At 33.6% G+C, this 22,456-nt stretch overlaps 3 protein-coding genes and 1 non-coding gene across 6 annotated transcripts; all 4 read left to right on the top strand.

Moving 5' to 3' along the window:
* The first annotated feature begins 660 nt into the window (after window positions 1–660).
* LOC130981343 (uncharacterized mitochondrial protein AtMg00810-like) lies at window positions 661–1,224 on the top strand. Its single transcript, XM_057904937.1, has one exon. The coding sequence runs from the start codon at window positions 661–663 to the stop codon at window positions 1,222–1,224; it is 564 nt and encodes a 187-aa protein (XP_057760920.1).
* Window positions 1,225–4,297: 3,073 nt separating this feature from the next.
* Window positions 4,298–11,785, top strand: LOC130979963 (uncharacterized). Of its 3 annotated transcripts, XM_057903538.1 has the most exons (10): window positions 4,298–4,544; window positions 4,831–5,018; window positions 5,096–5,151; window positions 5,356–6,580; window positions 7,437–8,790; window positions 9,186–9,465; window positions 9,866–9,973; window positions 10,060–10,338; window positions 10,804–10,947; window positions 11,115–11,785. In XM_057903538.1, exons 4-10 carry the CDS (start codon window positions 5,374–5,376, stop codon window positions 11,301–11,303), a joined length of 3,561 nt encoding a protein of 1,186 aa, XP_057759521.1. In that variant the 5' UTR covers window positions 4,298–4,544; window positions 4,831–5,018; window positions 5,096–5,151; window positions 5,356–5,373; the 3' UTR covers window positions 11,304–11,785. The 3 variants fall into 3 exon arrangements, with proteins under 3 accessions (XP_057759521.1, XP_057759522.1, XP_057759523.1); XM_057903539.1 differs by having other exon boundaries at window positions 4,831–5,155; XM_057903540.1 differs by lacking the exons at window positions 4,831–5,018; window positions 5,096–5,151.
* A 1,730-nt stretch (window positions 11,786–13,515) lies between these two features.
* LOC130981342 (uncharacterized) lies at window positions 13,516–21,009 on the top strand. The gene is made up of 3 exons (XM_057904936.1): window positions 13,516–14,202; window positions 20,370–20,591; window positions 20,716–21,009. Exons 2-3 carry the CDS (start codon window positions 20,391–20,393, stop codon window positions 21,007–21,009), a joined length of 495 nt encoding a protein of 164 aa, XP_057760919.1. The 5' UTR covers window positions 13,516–14,202; window positions 20,370–20,390.
* On the top strand, window positions 13,776–13,878 carry LOC130983417 (U6 spliceosomal RNA). The gene has a single exon (XR_009087410.1). It is a non-coding gene; the product is annotated as a U6 spliceosomal RNA (small nuclear RNA).
* Window positions 21,010–22,456: the final 1,447 nt, after the last annotated feature.

Genomic DNA, 22,456 nt, shown 5'->3' with positions numbered 1-22,456 from the left:
GAAGAAGAAAGATTATTGAAGGCACTCAAAAACTAATCGTCCATGTTTTTCACTTTTTTCTTTCGCATTTTTTATTGCAAAATACTAAATAGTCATATTTTTGTGTATTTAGTAGATTCAGTTTGTGTTATCATGATAACTTAGATATTACTGTTCTTCTTTCTACAATTCTTCATCAACATGAACCTAAGTAATTCAGAGAAGCCTCTATAAATCCAAATTGGCAACAAACAATGCAGGAAGAAATATAGGCACTTGAAAAAGCACACACTTGGGATTTGGTAGATCCTCCTTCTAATCAGAAAGTTGTGGAAAGTAGATGGGTACACAAGATCAAGACTCGCTCTAATAGTTCTATTGATCGTTATAAGGCACGATTGGTTGCTCAGGTTTGTACGCAAGAGTATGGTATTGACTATGAAAAAACTTTTGCTCTAGCAAGCTCTTCTTGCCATTGTTGCAGTAAAAAATTAGTCTCTCAGTCAGATAGACGTGAAGAATGCATTTCTTAATAGACTTAAACAAGCTCCTCGTGAATGGTTTGACAAGTTCAGCACTACCATATACAATCTTAGTTTCACTTGCAGCCCTCATGAGAATGCTCTCTTCATTCGTAAAAGCGAATGTTGAGTTGTTCTTCTACTTTTGTATGTTGATGACATGATTATTACTGGAGATAATGTTGATGGTATCTCTGATCTCAAGGCGTCCCTTTACCGTACTTTTGAGATGAAAGATCTTGGTTTTCTCAGCTATTTTCTTGGTCTAGAAGTCATATCCACCGATGATGGAATCTATCTCTCTCAAACTAAATATGCTTCAGATCTTTTTGCTCGAGCTGGAATTGCAGATAGTCGCACTGAGTCTACTCCTCTTGAGCCTAATGTTCGATTTACTCCTATGGATGACACTGTTTTAGATAATCCTACTCTTTATCGACAGCTAGTTGGAGGACTCGTCTACTTAACTGTCACCCGACCAGATATCGCCTATCCGGTTCATATTCTTGGCCAGTTCTTGTCAGCTCCTCGTACTACTCACTATGCGGCAGTTCTTCGCATTCTTCACTACATCAAAGGCACCCTATTCTATGGCCTTTATTTTTATGCCCATTCATCTTTATTCCTTCAGGCGTACTCAGATGCTGAATGGGCTGGTGATACCACTGATCGTTGTTCCACTACTAGTTATTGTTTGTTTCTTGACGACTCTCTCATTTCCTAGCGAGCAAAGAAGCACACATTCACTGCTCTATCAAGCACAGAAGCTGAATAGCGTGCTCTAGCTGACACCACTGCTGAAATTATCTCGATTCGTTGGCTTCTCGAAAATTTGGGTGCTCCTCAGTCATCCCCAACTAATATTTTTTGTGACAACCACAGTGATATTCAGATTACACATAATGATGTGTTTCATGAACGCACCAAACACATTGAGATTGACTGTCACTTTGTTTGGCAACGTATCCTTATTGATGTTGTTCGTCCCATCGCTGTTGGAACACTGGATCAGACTGTTGATATCTTTATGAAGGCTCGTTTCCAGACTCTGTTATTCAAACTCAAGATGGTATCCTTAACTCCCACCACTTGAGTTTGAGGGGGGATGTTAAGAGAATAATTAGAATAAAATTAGATCAATTAGTATCATTTGTATTTATATAGCGTATCTGTATATTAATTATAGAATTTTATACTTTTATTACTTTGATTCCTCTGGCAGCTATATATACCCCTTGTATATTCTACTTTTTCTCAACCTGAATAATATACTAAAACACTTTCTTCAGATTCCCTTCTTGTTTATAATAGTCTCATCATTCTAATCAAATAAGGTGAAAACTCTAATATAGTTGTTTTTATGTAAAGTTGATAGATGAGAATTCTTAGATAATAATTTTATTAAATATGTTAAATTATCTAACAATTCTTAGCTAACAATTTCAAATAAAGACAATTATATGTGAGTTTCCTCCATCAAATAATGTGTACTGTAACTATTCTTATTACACTTTTTGAAAGTCATATGCAATAGGTTTTTTAAGTTCGATTTGAGATGTATTTTTCCTCTTTGTTAGGTTGCCTTCTAATAAGCTTTCATGTTTTATGAACCTAGTATATTTAAGTTATGAACCTTATAGACATTATATAACCTCTAAACTATGATTATATATACAATAATGCTAGGGAACCAAGATGATTTCAGTAAAAAATCAGCAAAACATTTTTGGGTGAATCTAAAATTTTTACGTGGATGGTGCTTATACTAGACATTAGAATGTTTATTTTCTTTGTAAATTGGATGAATCTAAATCTGTTTTCTGATTTATCATGTTTTAAGCATTTGGAGAGATAGAGAAGGATGAAGAGATGGAAGCTAATTGAATCAGTTTCCGTGATTCATGTTGCAATGATACTGAACATATCATTTAATAGCCAATATTTTAAATCATAAATAAATAAAATTAATTACTATATTTATAATTAATTAAGTTGTTCCATTTTTACCTGATTTAAAATTGGTTCCATATACTTTTCCTTGTATATATTCTTTGAAAATTTTAATTTTCGTCAAAATAGTTTTTGATTTTTAAAATAACTAAATTAGTCTTCCATTTTATAAATTATGAGTCTCTGTTATCTCTAATTCAATTACCGTTAATACAGTATTAACATTAAACATTATAGTGCCAGCATAATATTTTAGGAGTAAAATGATATAGTTAACATTTTAATATAATTAAATAGATATCCTAATTTAGTTAATTGAACTCATTTTAGTTTCTACTAATATAAAATTAATTAACTAATATGAATCCAATCAATCAATTTATAACACTTATTTGATGATATTAAAATCTTAATCATGTCACTTTATTATTAGGGATGTCTCATTGATTTTATAATACTTCATATTTTTTTTGGAAAGAAAATAGCTCAAAAATTATATAAAAAAAGAAAAGAAAAGAAACTACTTAACACAAATAATACTAAATTTAATCTTTTGTCATATCTGACATTACCATCAACAACAAAAAAGATCCACACCTAATTGCTACTTGTAATTTGTAAAGGACATTTGGATGATCTCATCAACTCCTTTTCTTTTATGCTAGAAAATCCATCTATTCCTTTCTAGCCAGAGGTTCCAAATAATTGCATAAAAATATACCATCCATCTCTTACATACCTTCTTATAAAAGGATATCTCAGTCCAGTTAAAGAAATGTTCTTTCAATGTCTCTGGGTAAGTCTATTATCTTTCAACAAATGACAGTTAAGTACATCAAACCTGTCAAAAAAAAATTACAACAAAAAAATAAATAGTGACTATATTCAACATTTTTATTACATAACATACATTCAATATCTTCCTAGTTGATAACTCCTAACCGTGTAGGTCTCTCCTTTGTATTGACCTTTTCAATCAATATAAATCAGATAAAAAGTTCAATTTTTAGCGGTACTAACCTTTTTCAAATTATCCTAATAAAACCTTTTTCAAATTGTCCTAATAAAACTATAATTTGTATAACGCTTTATATTAGCATTGTTTTAATAATAATTGGTGAGAACCGTGAATATCAGGACCAAGCACAACATTTATCCCCTTTCTTGTTCTCTTTATATGTAACATATTAAAAAAAAAATACTAAGTGAATAAATTATTTTTGTGACGTAAAAACTAAGTTTTTTTAATTCTTTTTCTTTTTTTTTTCTTCAACTAAATTTTTTTATTATTAATTATTAAACTATTAGACCAATTTAACTGAATTTGATAATAACTTATTCATATAATATCATCAAATATTAAAATACATATGATTGTAACTATAATAGGTATAAATGTTATTGGTTGATCCCTCCTCTATGTATATAATATTTAAATTGAAAATTTTAAAATATAAAAATCTAATAATAAATTTGGAGAAATTGCAAAAAAAACTTGTAATTAACTAAACCTATTTTTAACCTAAAAAAATCTTAAACTTTATCCAACAATTAGGAATTCTCATCCTAAATATATGCATTTTGGCTTCCAAATCCAAACGGGTAAAAAACATTTGAGCTTGGATTGCAACTACCTACCCAATTAGTAACCTCAGTAAAATCTATTCTTGAATGCTAAAAGAATTGAAATCAAAGAACACAATAGCTCTCCCAAAACTTATACTACATAAATAAAAATAAAAAACAAAGATTCGAATTAAACTTAATTGATACCCGTAAGAAAAAAAAGAAAAAGAAAAAAGTACATCACCAAGGAACCTAGTCTCTCACACAACACAAAAATACAAAAACCAAAATAGTGAAAACCTTTGATCCAGAGCAAACAGCATCACCACCCTCAAAATTTTCAATTCACCAGCACAAACCAAACCGCAATAGCTGCGAGGCAAAAGGAACAACAAAGGGAGGAAGCGTAGGTTGCTACCCCTCCAACACCACCACCATCTTCCACCTTCACCCATCAAAAAGCCTTTCCACGCAACAACATCAACAATAACAACACCACCATCACCAACGAATAGGCACTGCTACCAGGTCCTCTCTCTCTCTCTCTCTCTCTCTCTCTCCATTTCAAAAATTCCTTTCTTTTTGGGACCCCATATTTTTGGGGGGACCCCATTTTCGTTTTCCTTCGTATTTCACCAAAAGACGGTAAATGATTAAGGAACGTGAATGCACAGATCTTGATGGCAACTGGGTCTCGCTGAAAAATCCCAACTTCGCAAAAACCTTGCTTTTTATTTTTAATCTTTTATTTAGGCACTGGCGTAAAGATCTGTGGTACCCATTTCGTTGATTTCAGCTTTTCTTGTGTTTGCAGTGGTGCCGGATCGGCGATTGGGGTATCTATCTATCTCGAGAGCTTTGGCCGGCACCTTGTGTTGGCGGTTTTTGGTTTTTTGTTTTTTGAAGCAACAGCAAGCATCCTTTGACATAGGTTTCGTTGTTTTTAAGGAACAGAATCCAAGTTTGATAATTTTTATTTTGCTGTCCTTGTGGTTGTTGAAGGTTTTTTCCTCTCTCCCCCCTCCTATTTGTTGTGTTGGTGAAGAAACAAGGATTTAGTTTCTGGGGTATGTTTTTAGGTGCAATACGTGGGACTCATGATAGTTCTGCCACTTGGTTTTGATTGGTACAAGAGGTAGGTGAGCTTTTGAAGTGCTCTCTCTCCAAACCTTGCGAATTTTTTAAATTTTTTAATGGGTGTGTGTTCATAAGAAAATAATTGTTGCTATATGGGAATGTGCATTGACGTCTTGTTGGTTGTGGTATTTATCTGTAGATTGGAATGGAAGTTCTTTTGTGGATGTTTTTGAAGTATTTGTGTGTGTTTTTATTTGTTTAGGTTGGTAGCAGCTTAGAAATGTCAGACCCGAATTCAGTTGATGTGATTTTGGAATTTCTGAGGAGGAACCGGTTCACCCGGGCTGAGGCAGCCTTGCGTAGTGAACTCGGCAACCGTTCTGATGTGAATGGGTTCCTTCAGAAGCTTAAATTAGAGGAAAAGGAATTGTGTAATGTGTCACATGATGATAAGGGGACGACAGTGCTAGAAAGCCGTGGCTCGGATTCTCGTGATAGTGTTGATGGTTCTAAAGAGCTGATTGTGAAGGAAATAGAGTATGGAACTAGTAGAAATAATGTTGAAAGCAAACGGAAAGCTGCTGCTTCTACAGGGGAGCGTAATCAATCCAACGAAGTGGGTGGAACAAGTGACAAAAACTTCAGTTTCTCAAAGGGTTCGGAGGACAATCTTCTTGATTTGAACTCATGGAAGTTTGGCCCTGGAAATGGTCCAGCGGAGCCTTACCAAACTTATGGTGGGAGTGGGGCTAGTAATATGTTGAAGACCCCAATGTCTCAGCAATCAAAATCTCAAACAAGTGAAGCTGTTGATGCAGCCAACAGGAAAGCAAAATCTGGGGAGGAAAATGCTGTGCCTATGGAAAGAAATTCCACTTGGCTTGGAAGTAGTAGTAAAGCCACTGCTGAACCAAAGTATGAGCTCATTCAAAGCAAAGAACCTAGGGAACTGGATCGACAGCTAAAATTTAGTAGTTCTTCTCTGAAAGAGAACTTGGTCGATAATGCTTTGTCGAGAAATGATGATAATGTGAATTTGTCATTGGACCCGTGGAAAGATTGTTCCGTGAAGACTGTTTTCCCGTTCTCAACGGGAACAGGGGACGTGTCTACGAGCTATAATGGGTCAACTTATTTAGGCAGAAAAGAGGAGAAGAGAAAGGAAGAAACAAGTGATGCCAGAGCAGCAATAAAAGAGCAGGTGGATGAAGTGGGGAGGGCTTTGTACTTAGGAAAGTTGCAAGGCAGTTCCGAACAGAATAATTTCAGCAGCCTAAGTTTCCCTCTTTCACCAGAGAACCAGAAGGAAGAATTTCCTCGGCTTCCTCCTGTTAAAATCAAGTCAGAAGATAAGCAGTTGGCTATTAATTGGGAGGAGAAGTTTGAGCGCGATGGACTGTCCGCAAAACTCAGTGGTTCTACTGACAACACTTTGCTTATTGGGTCATATTTGGATGTGCCCATTGGACAAGAAATTAAAACTGCAGGTAAGCTTTTTTAACATCTTAAGAATATTATTAAATTGGTTAAAATATCATATCTTTCCATTATTCTTCGCAATTTAATTAGTTATTTCCTTTTATTTTGGGACTCAAATGTTGATATGATAGATTTACATGCTTGGTGACAATTTTCCCTTTTTCTGTCTAAGGATGTTGTTTCTTGTAGTTCTATTTCTTATGTTCCTTTGCAAACTAGACTTGATATTTCAAGTGTTAGATCTATTTAGTTGGCTTCTTTGTATTATGAAGTTTGCAGTTGTGACAGTTTGACATACTTGTTCATTTCATGCTAATTGCTGTAACTCATTTAGCTAGTCCTTGTTAGATTTTCTTTTGGTTGATCAAGTTAGGATTTATGTTTGGAATGGATTTAGTTGCCATTTTGACTTTAGAGTTCAATTGGTGATTTACTCAATTCCTGCTGTGGATTTTTTTCCTTAGTAAACTTGAATTTCGTTGAATGTTTTTGTTGTTTGAACTCTATTCGTATGATCTTTTATTTGTGAGTAAATTCATTGCCTAATGTCAAGGACTTCATTTTCTCTCATCAGTTATTAGACAAGGTATTGATCAATAGAAAATAATGTAAATTTTTTATTACGGTACATCTTTCTCTCAATTCCTTTTCTGTTTTAAAGAGTTACATTTTCCCTTTGCATTAATTGACTTTAAGGAAGGTTTGCTCTTTGCATTAATGGTGTTTTCTGACCTGTTTTGCCTCTAGAAATAACATAAGAAATTTGCACAAATTCAAAGATTGAATAAACTGTAAAATGCTTCCTGTATTTCATTATGCTTATTTTGTCCCAAAGACTGGCTTTGACTTTTTCATGGGTCTCAGGTATGAGGAGGCCTTCAGGGGGTAGTTGGCTGTCTGTGAGTCAAGGGATTGTAGAGGATACGTCTGATCTTGTATCTGGTTTTGCAACAATTGGCGATGGGTTGAGTGAATCTATTGACTATCCAAATGAATATTGGGACTCTGATGAATATGATGATGATGACGACGTTGGGTACATGAGACAACCCATTGAGGATGAGGCCTGGTTTTTGGCACATGAAGTTGATTACCCTAGTGACAATGAAAAGGGGACCACACATGGAAGTGTTCCAGATCCTCAGGAAAGAGGTCCGGCCAAAGATGACGATGATGATCAGTCTTTTGCTGAGGAGGATTCTTATTTCTCTGGAGAGCAATATCTTCATGCGAAGAATGCCGAGCCAGTCACTGTTTCGGATGATCCCATTGGTCTTACGGTTACTGAAATGTATGGAGGAACGAATGATATTGACACAATTGGTCAATACAATGGACAATTGATTGACGATGAAGAATTGAATTTGATGCGAGTGGAACCTGTATGGCAGGGGTTTGTCTCCCAGACAAATGATCGCACCATGTTAGGAAATGGGAAGCTTCTAAATGATAGTGGAAGATCACGACTTGAAGATATCTGTATGGAAGATGATCAGCATGGTTCGGTTAGGTCAATTGGAGTGGGGATTAACAGTGATGCTGCTGACTTTGGCAGTGAAGTGCATGGAAGTTTGATTGGGGGTAGTAGTGAAGGGGATTTAGAATATTTCCGTGATCGAGATGTCGGGATTGGTGGCTCCAAACACAGTCATGATTTGGATAACATTTCGAACAAATCGATAAAAAGCAAGAAAAAAAGTGACAAGAGTGAGTTGAATAAATACATCATTGGGGGTGATAAAGATGCACGCTTACAGATGAAAACGAATAATGATGTGAACTTCTCATTCCCCCAAACTTTAAATGATGGCCAGATTATTCAAGCTGGTCCCAGTAAGGCTCTATGGTCAAGTAGTTGTAATGTGGACGAAAGAGATGACCGTCTTAATGCATATGTGGGAACCGATGACATGCTTTCTTCTTGGAGACGAAAGAGCAGCGATTCTTCTCCCGTTAAAAGTTCTAGGGATGATAATAATGCTAATATGGTGAGGTCAACAAACTCTTCCCCGACCACATTATCAAATTATGGGTATACTGAAACAGATCATGCCAAGCTAGAAGAGGATGAAAAAGGTGGCACTGAAAGGGAAGATGAACTAGGCGCCTCACTAGATGATGAAGAGGCTGCTGCTGTGCAAGAGCAGGTAAGGCAAATAAAAGCCCAGGAGGAGGAGTTTGAAACCTTCAATCTGAAGATTGTGCACAGGAAAAACAGGCATGTTCACTACATACATTTGCTGATATATGTATATTAATTTTATTTTATTTCCTTTTTTAAAAGTTTGCAAAGTATTTGAGGAAAGAAATATTTTACTAGATGTTGGAAACTATTGAAAAGTTTGGTACATTAGTGAATTGATCCATTAGTTTTTTTTTGGTAGATACTTAGTATTTAATTTTTTCTTTTGATGGAAAAAGATGGGACATAAAAGATAGTACATTAGCCATGATTGCATAGATTCAAAAGGTGTAAATAGGACATAAAAGCTTTAGCTATGTAACAATGCATGCTGATCCCTTTGAATGTCAGCTAAACAGTTCTTTTTGTTGTTCATATCCTTCCTCCTTTGGCCAAGATAGTCTATCTGAACCTATGTTTGTTGCTATCAGAACTGGCTTTGAGGAAGACAAGCATTTCCATGTTGTTTTGAATTCGGTAATAGCCGGCCGTTATCATGTCACTGAGTATCTGGGATCTGCTGCATTTAGCAAAGCTATACAAGCTCATGACCTGCACACGGGCATGGATGTTTGTGTTAAAATTATAAAAAACAACAAGGACTTCTTTGACCAAAGCCTTGATGAAATCAAGCTTCTGAAGTATGTCAATAAGCATGATCCTGCTGACAAGTATCACCTTCTGCGATTATATGATTATTTCTATTATAGAGTAAGTGATCTTGGATGTGCTGTTGATCTTCAATCAATTTTTTATTTGGTCATGTTTGCATATATAAGTCTATTTATTTAATTTACTGAATTGTTATTCCCTTCTGCTGTTAAGTCTCTAGACCATACATTATGTTAAATGGTTACCGAATCTGGGCTACACATTTCCATTATATTCCAAAAACTTATGTTATTTAATAACAATTTGAGCTTTGGCAGTTTCCATAGCATTACAGGACATGGTATAAATTGTCAGCTGATTTCAAATTTTAATTAGAGTTGAATTATGTTATTATGTCTAATGAATTAAACTTCCTAACAAGAGTTCACTAAATATCTTTTGATTAGTGGTTCTATGACTGACTTTTCACATTTCATTCCTTTCCCCTTTTGTTATGCAGGAACATTTGTTAATAGTATGCGAGCTACTTAAAGCCAATTTGTACGAGTTTCATAAATTCAACAGAGAATCAGGCGGTGAAGTCTACTTCACAATGCCTAGATTACAGGTATGTTTGTTTACGTGTTTGATCTTAAGTTTTCCTTAACTGTTATCCTACTACTGTCATTATAAACTCTTCAATTGTGTGTGCAGTCAATTACCATTCAGTGTTTGGAAGCACTTCAGTTTTTGCACAGCCTTGGACTAATACATTGCGACCTAAAGCCGGAGAACATTTTGGTTAAAAGCTATAGCAGATGTGAGGTGAAGGTCATTGATCTTGGAAGTAGTTGTTTTGAGACGGATCACCTTTGCTCCTATGTTCAGTCCAGGTCCTATCGTGCACCTGAGGTCATTTTGGGACTTTCATATGACAAGAAGATTGATATTTGGTCACTTGGATGCATCTTGGCAGAACTTTGCACTGGCAATGTAAGTTTAATATATGATTAGATGGTAAATATGTATTCTCAAATCGCATTAAATTTAATATATCCTTCCAACCGATTAGTTTGTACCTAATATTCATTTCTGGTTCACACGGGAATTACTCATGTGAAATGTTTTCTTCTACGTCTATTTCTCCCTGATGATGTTCTCTAGATGTTGGAAATCTTTCTCAAGTAAGTTTGGGATTTTTTTGTAGTAACATCAAATAATAAACTTGAAGCATGTTTTAGATGTGGAAGTGAAAAATAACTATACATCCCAAAAATGGAATCATAATAACTGCATAGTGCATAATACGCCTATTTTCCCGATGCTTAATTCTCTCTTACCCATGTTTTTTTAGATAACTCTTTTGGTTGTTTTTGCTCTTGTTTAGAGGAACTGTTATCCTCTATCTTGTATCCTTCTTCGTCTTTGCCATGTGACACTCCACTAAATTTGTTGTAGGTTCTTTTCCAAAATGATTCCCCTGCAACATTACTCGCCCGGGTGATTGGGATCATTGGTCCAATTGATCAAAGTATGCTTGCAAAGGGACGAGATACATACAAGTACTTCACCAAAAATCATATGCTTTATGAACGGAATCAGGTACAAATTATATTTCTAATTTTCAGTGTATGAAACAGACTGGTCATCATTCCAGAAAAATTTTTATAATTTAGTTTTTGCCATGTTAAAAATGTAAAAGTGTTGCCATTACCTATGCCCTTACTTTCTTCAAAGAGTTTGACGGTAAAGATATATTTTTTACACAGGAATCCAACAAGTTAGAATACCTGATCCCGAAAAAGACGTCATTGAGGCATAGATTGCCGATGGGAGATCAAGGTTTCATTGACTTTGTTGCTCATTTGCTCGAGGTTAACCCAAAGAAGCGGCCCTCTGCGGCTGAGGCCTTGAAGCACCCTTGGTTATCATACCCCTATGAACCCATATCATCTTGAAGTATTCAGCAGTTTCTTTCTCTTTTGATGATGACGCTTAACCCCCTAAGTCGGTTAAAATACGACATTGAGATGGAAGGCACTGCTGCTATACATTATTGCTGCTTCTCATCATCCATTTTAAAGATGATATGGAAAGATTTATGCCCTTTCACAACCCTGCAAAAATGCGTCGCTGAAAGGTGTTTGGTTTTCTCGGGTAATGCTTGTCTCCCTCCTCCTCCCCCTCCTCCTCCTCCTCCTCCTCCTCCTCCTCCTCGTCAGTTCTTCAAATTGTATTCTAGTTAACCATGACTCAATGATGTAATATTTTTAACTCGAACGACGTAACGGTAGGTTGCGGATTTTCTTTCCTTTGTTTGCTGATATTGGGAGGGAAATCTTTGATATCTTTGGCTTGTACATGATGTTGGATAATCCTTTTTAGGCTTATTTTAGTAGTATCTTGTGAAAGTAGAATGAATACCTATAAGATTTTGAAATGGGGTTTGATTCCACTGTTGGAAGCACCAATTGGAAGCAAAGGTGGTGAAATATGATGAGAAATGGTTGACACATGCAAGTTTTTGAAGTCCCTGTTGGTTGGAATGCTATGAGCCTATGAAGAACCTTCTCCAATTTGGTTTTTAATGGTTCTAGTTAATATTGGTAGCAAAAATGGGTTCAAAGTTCAACGAAGGTTGTGGACTCTTGCATTGCATGGCATTAGATAATTGTTTAATTACATGGATGCCAAGATGAATTAGCTTGTTTATCCCCAATTATTGCACCAACTTTTGTTTTTTTGTTTCTCGTTGAAGTGTTATGGTTCATGTAAATATATTTCTTCTATTTGATACCACTTGTTTATGAAATTATGGTTTATAAACTAAGAGTAGTCATTGGTACGAATCAAAAGCAAAGATGAACCTATCGTCCTATCTTACTTGGGTTTTATATTGGATTTTTTTTTAAAGGATATGTGTGGTTGGATTAATGTTTGCATCAAATTGATTTTTCAAACTTTATTTTGATAAAAAATAAATTTGTATAACATGAATTTAAATAATATTTTTATATTATCCTATTATTTTGTTTTAGATATTTGAATGAATTTTATTAACCAATTTTATAGTAAAAATTAATATTACTTATTAAATAAAAAATAACATAAAAATTGATATTTTATATAAAAAATAGAGATAATATATGAATAAATATATAGTTTAACATGTTAGTATAAATACATATTAAATTAAAAGATAAAATATAAATAAAATACATAAAAGATAATATAATATGCTATACAAAATTAATATATAATAACACTATTATTTTTGTTGCATGTAATTAATAATTTGATCCCTAATCGAGTCTTAAATTTGGTTTAGTTTTGTAGAAGAGCTAAAAGTTAAAGTTTGATCAAAATTTTTACCAACATATCATCTTTTCCATCAAAAATGTTTGCATATTCATATTGATTGAATTCAATATCTGTCTTAGAATGGCTTCTAATAAAGTTATAAATAGCCATGGTTGTACATACTATTTGAACTTGAATTTCAATTTTGAACTTAGACATGTGTCGTAAGATAGCAAATCTATTTTTTTATGCTCCAAAAGTCCTCTTTATTGTACCTCTTAAGCTTGAGTAATAATAATTGAACACTTTGTTATGATTTGTAAATCCAGATAAACGTCTAAAATTTATAAGATGATAATGTTCACATTTATATAGACCAATATATTTTTTTGGTGTTGAATAATTGCCATCTACTAAATAATATTTACCTAATAAATAATAAAATTAGTTACATATCATATGATAACCAAGTAAATATAGCTCATTTGTAAGAATATTATAGGATGTGAAAAATTTATAGTAGAAGTTGTAATAGCATCGTCGAATATAGTGCGTCATGCGCAGTGCCTTCCTATCCAGATCCCATCCGGATCCAGATAATGCAAAAATAAAATACATATCCCAATCACTCACGGCCATTATATTGTGTTGGATATTTTTTTTTAATAAATTTGGATTATTCACTTAGGTTAACTACACATGAAATATAAGTGCCATAAATTGCTCCTATAGCATTTAAAAAAAAAATGGCCAATGTCATTAATCATTTCTTATTTTTCTATGAACATTCTAAAACTTTGGATAAGATAGCTTAATATATTTAATATACAACCTCAAGCAAACAATTAATACTTCATGAAAATATTTCATGACCAACCGTGTTTAAGAACCATCTCTTAAACTCCCCAAGGCTAACCTGAAATGGCTATGCATGCAACCACCAACAAGGCAGAACCACTGAAATGAACACAAACCACACAACTAGTTGTATTCCCCTCCTTCATTTTCCATAAAGCGAGGTTGAGAACTTGTTGATATTCTTCAGCTGCTCTCAATGGCAAACAAGTCTCACATCGGCCCGAGTTTTGAGAAACCAATAACTTATATATCAGAGGCGAATACGAAGGCTCGTCCCTTCGGGGACATCCGATAAAATTGGAACGATACAGAGAAGATTAGCATGGCCCCTGCGCAAGGATGACACGCACAAATCGAGAAATGGTCCAAATTTTTTTGGCTCCCGTGTTCCCGTTCTCCTCCTTTCTTTCGTTTTCACTTTTCATTGCGCAAAGTTTCCATGGCAGTATGTAACGAAATCTGCTTTTATTTTTAATTTTTTACCTGGCTCTACACTTTATTGTCAATGGATGGCGGAATTATTGAACGACAGTGTTTCTGCTTTGGCGAAAAGATATAAAAGAAAAAATTTTGGGTCTGTCAGAACACCGCGAGACCATCCTGACCACGGTCGTGGCAAGAACGATCCTCCACCGTTCAGCTGGCACGCATCTGAACTATTAATCCCGCACAGAGAAGTATGGTTAGGGAACAGCATTGGTAAGTTATTGTTGCCTCTTTAGCTCTTCCAAAGTGCTTCTTGTTATTAGAACTGATCTGTCATTTGTACATAGCTCAACTTGAGTAAAGGGATATATATCAATGCAAGTTTCAAATCATCAAATCCTTGTGTGAAGAACAAGTCAAAAGAGTAGTTTATGACACAGGATAAACAAGCATAAATTGTGGACAAGGAAATTGGCAGTTTTTATGAGCAAGAAGATTAAACTAGCTAAATGCTATCGAGTTGAACTTTGATTAGTTTTCAGTTTTAATTCTCATCCAGATCCACGACATTTTATTTATTCATACCCTGTGTGCATAGTTTGTTCATTGGAGCTTAAAAAACACACTCATTTTGACTCTTGTATAGCATAGTCCTTTCATAAAATGGCACTCCCTTTTCTCTGAGTCATATCTAATAATCAATATCAATAATTACATGTATTTTTGGATAATTGTGTTAATACAAGAACTAATGCTTAGCACAAATCTTAAAAAAAGGGGGGGGGGGGGGGGGGGAGGTCTGATTACAGGGGAAAAAATTTGTTCATACAATCCCTTCAATTTGATGAAAGCCTTTAACAACAAGCCTGGGTTTGTACCTCATAATATCACCTTTGCTATTTCTTTTGATAGCAAAAACCTATTTGTTGCCAATGATAGTGGCATTAGGAGGTGGAGGAACTAATGTCCATGTTTCACACTGCATTAATGCTTGATACTCAGCATTCATTGCAGCCTTCCAGTGACCAGATTTCAAAGCCTGTGGCACATTCTTTGGTAAAGTTTGTGTTAAATCATGAGTAACAGTAGCACTATGTATAATAGGTTATCTTACACCAGATTTAGACCGTGTTACCATTGGGTGATGATTTTCAGTGTTATCAGTAAGGGGATAAACAGACCTCTTTTCCACTTATTGGGATGATGTTAGTGTTGTGTAGAGGCCTGGAAGATGGGAAAGTACTATGAGAATGTTGTGTTGTACTTACACTGTCATTTGTAGTGTGTTGTTGTTGTTCAGGGCTGGGAATTAATGATACAGTCTGAATATTACTGGTATTAGGAATAGAACTTATGGACATAAGAGAAAAAGAGGGATCAGTAGTCACTGTGTCTTGGTTAGTAGCAGATGGAAGAATATTAGTCATGCATTTAAAACCATGATGACTGCTATCAGAGCCTAGGAAAATGCATTTCTCAGATCTAAGCGGCAACTTATGTTTATTATATGGTCTTAGGAAAGGAAAACAAACACAACCAAATATTTTTAATAGAGTATAGTCTGGTTTTTTATTGTACAGCTTTTCAAAGGGTGACATATAGTTAAGAATGCTAGTAGGTAACCTATTTAATAGATAAACGTCAGTTGAAAATGAATCCTCCCAAAATATCATGGGTAAAGTAGTAGTAAATAATAAGGATAGACCTATTTCAGTGATACTTCTATGTCTTCTCTCAACATTACCTTGTTAATGATGAGTATAAGGACAAGAAAACCTTTGCCTTATTCCATGTTTCTGTAAAAATGAAGTAAAAGCTATAGATTTGAATTCCATACCATGGCCAGTTTGTATAGATTTGATTTTGCAGCTTGTTTGTATCTCCATCAAATTTTTATACACTTCAAAGGCTGTTAGAGCTTGAGATTTGTTTGTTAGAAGGAACAAGTAAGAATATTTGGTATAAGCATCAACAAAGCAAACATAGAACCTATATCCATTTCGAGAAGTGATGGGAGAAGGTCCCTAAATATCTGCAAAAACAATTCTAAGGGAGTAGTATATTGTGTGTCAATGGAGTAAAAGGGAATACAGTGGATTTTTGATTTAGTACAAGTCTCACGCACTCTATTTGGCACATATTTAGGTGTTAGAGTCAAGCCACATTACTTAAGAATCTTAATAACAGTGGCTATGTCAGTGTGGCCTAAATGTTTGTGCCATAGTTCATATATGTCATATTTATTTGAGCTAGCAAGCATTGTTATTTTTTTTTTTTATTTTGATTGTTACCAAAGGTAAAACTACGATCATTAGTGGATATATTGCGAGTGGAATTCAGAAAAAATGGACTTTCATTACTGGAACTAGAAGAAAGTATAGAGTTACAAGAAGATGAATTTGAATTGAAAGGCATACTAGGTATAGCTATGTTGATATTTACTAGTGAGAGATTCTTTATTCAAAGAAAGATTTTTAGGAACAAGCAGATTGTTAAACACATATATGCGCCCTTTAGTTTGGCCCTTGAGAAGCAGATTCTTAAAAACTGATCACGTACAAGCACAGTATGAGGTACATTGTTGTCAGCAGCAAACTTAGACACACTGAGCAGATTTTGAGTGATTTGAGGGACATATAATAAATTGAGCAATTTATAACTCACATTATTCAATTTTTCAACAAGGTAAGATGAGCCAGAGTTACGAATTTTGATACCTGTACGATTACCTCCATAGAGCCTGTCAATGCTTGGTGTGGAGGATAGGAAATTTGATGGATCAGCTGTAGCATGGTGACTAGCACCAGAATCAGGAAAGCATGCAGTATTATTTGTAGAAGTAGGCACTGTGTAGTAAGCTCGCGGTTGATGAAAAGATGGAGAGGGTGGTGAAGGCATGGAATTGGAGTAGGGAACCTCTGTTGGTGATGCATTGGTACCATACCATTGTTTTGTTGGAATTGCTGGTCAAAGCGAAAATAACAATTCCAAGCTCCATGTCCTCCTCTTCCACAGATCAGGGATAGCTGATAACCATTACATAATAATTTAATTAAATCTATCAAATTATTTAATAGTTTTTAATTATTAACTTTATATAAAGATAATTGTATATAAAATCTTACCTAATTTTACTTAATTAAGAAAAAGACATACTGTATTTATCTAAATTAGTTTTCAAGATATTCCTAGACGTATTATTCTCCAACAAATTTTAATAGTTTTGTGAATTTCCAATAATTATTTACATCCGTCAAATTGGTGGGACCCGTCAAATCCTAATGACACTCAGCAATCACATAGAACAAGACATAATATCATAGAAAATGAATATAGTCAGACATATTAGTCGCACCAAATGATATTATTAGTTAGATTAATCCTTAAAAAATGATGTTTTTACGTTTGGTAAGGTATGGATCAATTTATTCTCGATCTCACATGTCCGTCTAACTCAATTGGTTAATAGGCCATGTGTGACATTGTCATTAGGATTTGACAAGTCAAGTTGATGGGAGAACCAAATTGACAAACAATAATAATTATTAGAGACTCAAAACTATTAAAATTTAGGAAGCGGTTCTCTATTCCGTTATATTTAGCGGAATATGATATTCCATCTATGTTGATCATTTAGATATAAAATAAATTATTTAAACGTTTAAGATTTTGGAAGTTTTTTTTGAGTGAACATAAAGAGAAGAAATTTATGGTAGACTTCAAATCGACTATGTAATTGAACCAGTTGCTTTAACAGTTGATTTCAATTAATATATATTATATATATTTTTTATAATTCAGATTAATAATTAAAACAATTGGAACACCGGTACTCCCGGTGCACTTGAAATGTTTCCTATATTATTTTATTTGACCATGTGCAATGAAACTTGGTGTCATAGTGTGTTTTCGGCTTTTCGCGTGATCTTGAACATACAGCCGAGTTGGCAATTTGTTAGAAATAGGCCTAATAGGCATATTTGTGTAATCATAGAAGAAAACAATTTTTGGTAATCATGGAATGAATAAGAAATGATCCTAATTGAATGGAAAGAATACTATACATGTAATTGGATAATTTGTTTTTTAAAAAATACAGCAATATTCCAAAAAAATAAGAGATGAATTAAATTATGCAAAATACAGTAATAGATAAAATAATATTTTTGATGAGAGAAAAAATTGAGTGAAATTATCATGAAATCGAACTATTTAAATGCATATGAAATTTGTATTCATTTGTTTATTGTATATTATATGGATGAATTATTTGTGGGGTAAAGTTGAAATTTTTTTTAATGTATTATAAAATGAATAATTGAAAATAATATAGAGTTCTTTAATATTATGCAATATTTTCGTATTCAAGACAAATTTAATCGATCATCAATAAGTGAAAAAAATTACTCTGAATAATTTGAATAAAAAATATATCTCTTCAAACTTTAAATTAAAGTACTATGATTTCTGTTGGTTATATTATTAAAGGAATTATTAAATTGACAAGTTCATATAAAATAATTAGCGTTGATTTATACGGTTTTGAAAACTGTATAATTAAAAGTAGTTTAATTATTTTATTAGTTTCTATAATTTTATCAAATTTATAATTAAATATTTATAATTTTTAATTTAGTCTTTATACTATTTTTAATTTTGTAATTAGATTATTTTTATGTTAAAAATATTAAAATTAATAGAATATTTTTTTAAAAAAATATATAATTAAAGATCTGATTAAGTTCTTAACTATGAATACTTTTAATTTACGAATACTTTTATAACAATCAAATTATAAATACAGAATAATTAAACTATTAAAATTCAAAAAAATATACAATAGAATAAAAGATTTGAGACAACACATACTCTCAATTTATATGGAATTTATGTTTAAAATGAAATTAAGATTTAAAATTTAAATATTTTTAGTCTAATTTAAAGATCGTAATTCAAACCATAAATTTTGTGAAACTTATAATTTAAAATTAAAAATGTAGTTAGTTTTAAATTAAAATAGGGGATATTATTAAAAAAATTTTGCCAGTATTTTCAATTATATTTTATAATGAAGATATAATAATAAAGAAATGTAAATATTTTAAACACAAATTATATTTGTAACAAAACCAAAATTTCAAAGTGAAAATAAGTAAATAACGTATTTCTGAAAATATTTTTTTTAAAATAATATGAGTCTATAGTAATCATTTAACCACAAGCCACACACTAACACCCGTTTTAAGCCACTAGGAATTAGAGCTGCTCTTTGTTGCCATTTTGCCTCTGCAACCAAGGTTATTTCTGTCCTCTCAACATCTATGCAAATGGGCTAACTTTTCGTACCATGAATACCATATTCCGCTTTTTTCCTCCAGTATATGTGATCATTTTCCTAAAATTTATTGTACTAGTCTAATTTAAAATTTTTTAAAATCAATGTGAATAAATATTTATATTCATAAGAGTAATTATCCAAATTAATCTCCAAAAATTTTAAAAGCGGATATTTTAGTTCTCAAGAAAATTAATACACAAATCAATTCCTAAGATTTTACTCCGACTGACAAATCAATCCTTAAGATTTTAGTCCGACAGACAAATCAATCCCTAATTTATTGTCCAGCAGAGTAATTACCCAAATCAGTCTTCAAAGATTTTAAAAACAGACATTTTAATCTCAAAAAAAGTTAATACACAGATCAATCTCCAATATTTTTTTCATTAGATATAACAATCCTTCATCCAAAAAAATAAAATAAAATAATAATAATTATTATTATTATTAATTGAATAATAATATTGTATCATATTATATATATATATATATATATATATATATATAGTCACTAAATAATAATAATAATAATAATAATAATAATAATAATAATAATAATAATAATAATAATATTCAATAAAATTATTAGAGATTATTTTACAAAAAATTAAAATTGAAATCATTTGATATTTTTATATTCAATATAATTAAAAGATGTCTTATTTTAAAAATTATTTTGTATTAAAAAAGTATTTTAATTTACATTTCAAAATATTATTATTCACCTTACTAATAATATTATTAACAATTTCGTTAGATAACAAACAAAATTTTAATCAAGAGGTAATGATCAATTCAGTACCCGAAAGATTCAAACGCTGACATTTTGGTACCCAACTATTGTTATTGACAAAAAAGGTACCTGAATGATTAAAAATTTTGCCAAGCGTGTCCAAGTACTTGCCGGAACATAGCTCCGGTGAGTACGATGCTTACGTGGAGGCCGGTTTTTGCTGACAAGTTTAGTCTTATATTAGATGAAATTTATAATTAAAATTATGCTTATCCTACCTGAAAATTAACTTAACCTAATTGAACATTGGTTTAGTCCCAAATTAATTTTGCCCTAAAACCCAATTTTTCGCTCTTGACTCACTCGTAGAGCACGATCCTAATCTGGAAGATGCAAGCAGCTAGGCCTCGTGGAAAAGATGGAACCGTGGGAAAGCACTCATCCATTCAAGCCTTCGACATTGATGGTGGTTCAGGAGTTGGTAGTAAAATCTATGATGGGTGTTGCTTTTGTCCCCTTCCGGTGGTTTCGTTGAAGTCGAAGACAAGTAGCAACCCTGATAGATGGTTTCTACGTTGCCCTATGTGGAAGGTAACCTAAAAATGTTGATGTATATGTGACGAAATAATGCATTCTTCCTAGGTTTCTTTTTTTCCACTTTTTCAGATTTACTTTCCGATCTTGTCTGATTCATGAAATTTTTGTGCCATGCTAGAACACACAAGGACGTTGTGGGTATTTTCAATGGTTGGATGAAATAGAAGAGCAATGTGTGGAAGGAGAAATTTCTTCGGAGAATAGCAACATGGTGGGCATAGCAGACCCAAAGAAGAAAAACAGAATCAACCAGGAGGGTAGTGATGGCCGGAAAAGGGATAGGATGATGATGGTGCTTTCTGTGGTGAATGACATGAAGGAGCAGCTGAGGAGGGTTGAGTTGTTGTTGATTGTTATCTGTATATTGTTTGGGTTAAATATGGTTTTGAGTCTGCTTTGTATGGCTAAGTAGGAAGACAATGGTCAATTTTAAGAGTTTAAGAACAAAATTTTGTTTCTTTGTAATGTTCTCCTAATTGTAATTGAAATGAATTAATGGATGCACTCTTATGAGTCTTCTGTGACTGAGTTATTGCTGTTGAATTGTGAGCAAGCTATATATAAGATAGGTAAGCCATCAATGAAAAAATGGCATAAACAGAAGTTGTATAAAAATACCTATCTCATAGCATGAAATCATAATCCATAAGTATCCAGAGTAACATACCTTAGACCCAGAATAACACAAGTTTTGCCCCAAAAAACCTAACATGGCATAATGACACTTATGTTTATAACAAGTAATACTAAATCAGGTCCAACATGGAACTAAAAACTCAACATGCCATAATGGCATTTAGTTGCATAGTATCTACATCAGGTCCAACATGGAATTAAAAATAAAATGAAAATCCAAGAAAGTAAGGTCACTTCTTGATGCTTGCTGAAGCCTTTTTCTTCTTCAAGGATGGGGTGGACATGAAGCCTGTGAACCTGCTCTGTGTGGCTGGGCTTGCTGCTGCCATGGTTTTTCTAGTCACACTTGGTGGCCTAGATGTGGCTGAATGTTAGGCTTGAAGAGTGGGCCTAACCAAAGGTCCTTGTGACATTGACCCAGGCCCACTACTTGATCTTGCAGCATTGGTTGGTGTGGCTGGGATCTGAGATTTTAGATCCAACAACATGGCTGGCAACCCTACTGTTGAGCTTGGGTTTCTTCCTCTTCGATTGGTCCTGCCCGTGCCTCTTCTTGGTGGTATTGGTGGTGTTGGCCCTATTGGCCTTGCTGCCACTGGAGGTGCTGGTCCTAAGCTGGTTGCTGGTGTAGTGGCTGCATTAGGGGGTGCAGCAGTTGTTGTAGTAGACACATCAGCCTCAGTGTTCTGTATCAGTAGGGTGTTTAGTTTAAAACATGGCTTTCTCAGTTCCAAGTGCAACATATTGGAAAGAATAAGGTTTGAACTAAAATACAAAAGTTTACCTCATCAGGCTGACTTTCTGGGTGGTTTTGAGTGAGGTTTTCCTCATCTGCAACATGTGCAGCATGTGCAGCCTCCATAGTCTCTTGAGCTGCTGCTCCAGTTGATATCTCAGGGCAAGTTCTACTATTATGTCCAACCTTGGCAGCCAGGCAATGAATAACTTAAATCAGTATTCAAACAGTTTATGTATGATTGAATGATATTATGTAAGTAGATAGTAGAGAATAAATTTGTTTGACTTACTCTCTTGCAGGTTTGACATGTTATCTGGCCATATCTTCTCTTGGCATTGTATTGACTCCCAGAGTCTTGCTCGCTGCTGTCCTTCTTCCTTTTTTTTGAAGGTCTGCCAATAGGCCTCTTGTATGGAGGAGGCAGACAAGGCAACCCTTCATGGTGCTCCCAATACTCTTGGCTTGGTATACTGTTAATGTGAAA

Source organism: Arachis stenosperma, chromosome 5 (genome assembly GCF_014773155.1).
Source record: "Arachis stenosperma cultivar V10309 chromosome 5, arast.V10309.gnm1.PFL2, whole genome shotgun sequence".
In the NCBI taxonomy this organism is placed as follows: Eukaryota; Viridiplantae; Streptophyta; class Magnoliopsida; order Fabales; family Fabaceae; genus Arachis; species Arachis stenosperma.
Note: the sequence above shows the minus strand (reverse complement) of the source record. Positions and strands in the feature narration are given on the sequence as shown.

Excerpts from the sequence above, each read along its gene's own strand:
- LOC130981343 (XM_057904937.1), top strand. The coding sequence starts at position 661 with ATGATTATTACTGGAGATAATGTTGATGGTATCTCTGATCTCAAGGCG.
- LOC130979963 (XM_057903540.1), top strand. The coding sequence starts at position 5,374 with ATGTCAGACCCGAATTCAGTTGATGTGATTTTGGAATTTCTGAGGAGG. Across the intron at positions 8,791-9,185 it reads ATTGTGCACAGGAAAAACAG|AACTGGCTTTGAGGAAGACA; the intron begins GCATGTTCACTA and ends TGTTGCTATCAG. Across the intron at positions 9,466-9,865 it reads ATGATTATTTCTATTATAGA|GAACATTTGTTAATAGTATG; the intron begins GTAAGTGATCTT and ends TTTGTTATGCAG.
- LOC130981342 (XM_057904936.1), top strand. The coding sequence starts at position 20,391 with ATGCAAGCAGCTAGGCCTCGTGGAAAAGATGGAACCGTGGGAAAGCAC. Across the intron at positions 20,592-20,715 it reads TACGTTGCCCTATGTGGAAG|AACACACAAGGACGTTGTGG; the intron begins GTAACCTAAAAA and ends GTGCCATGCTAG.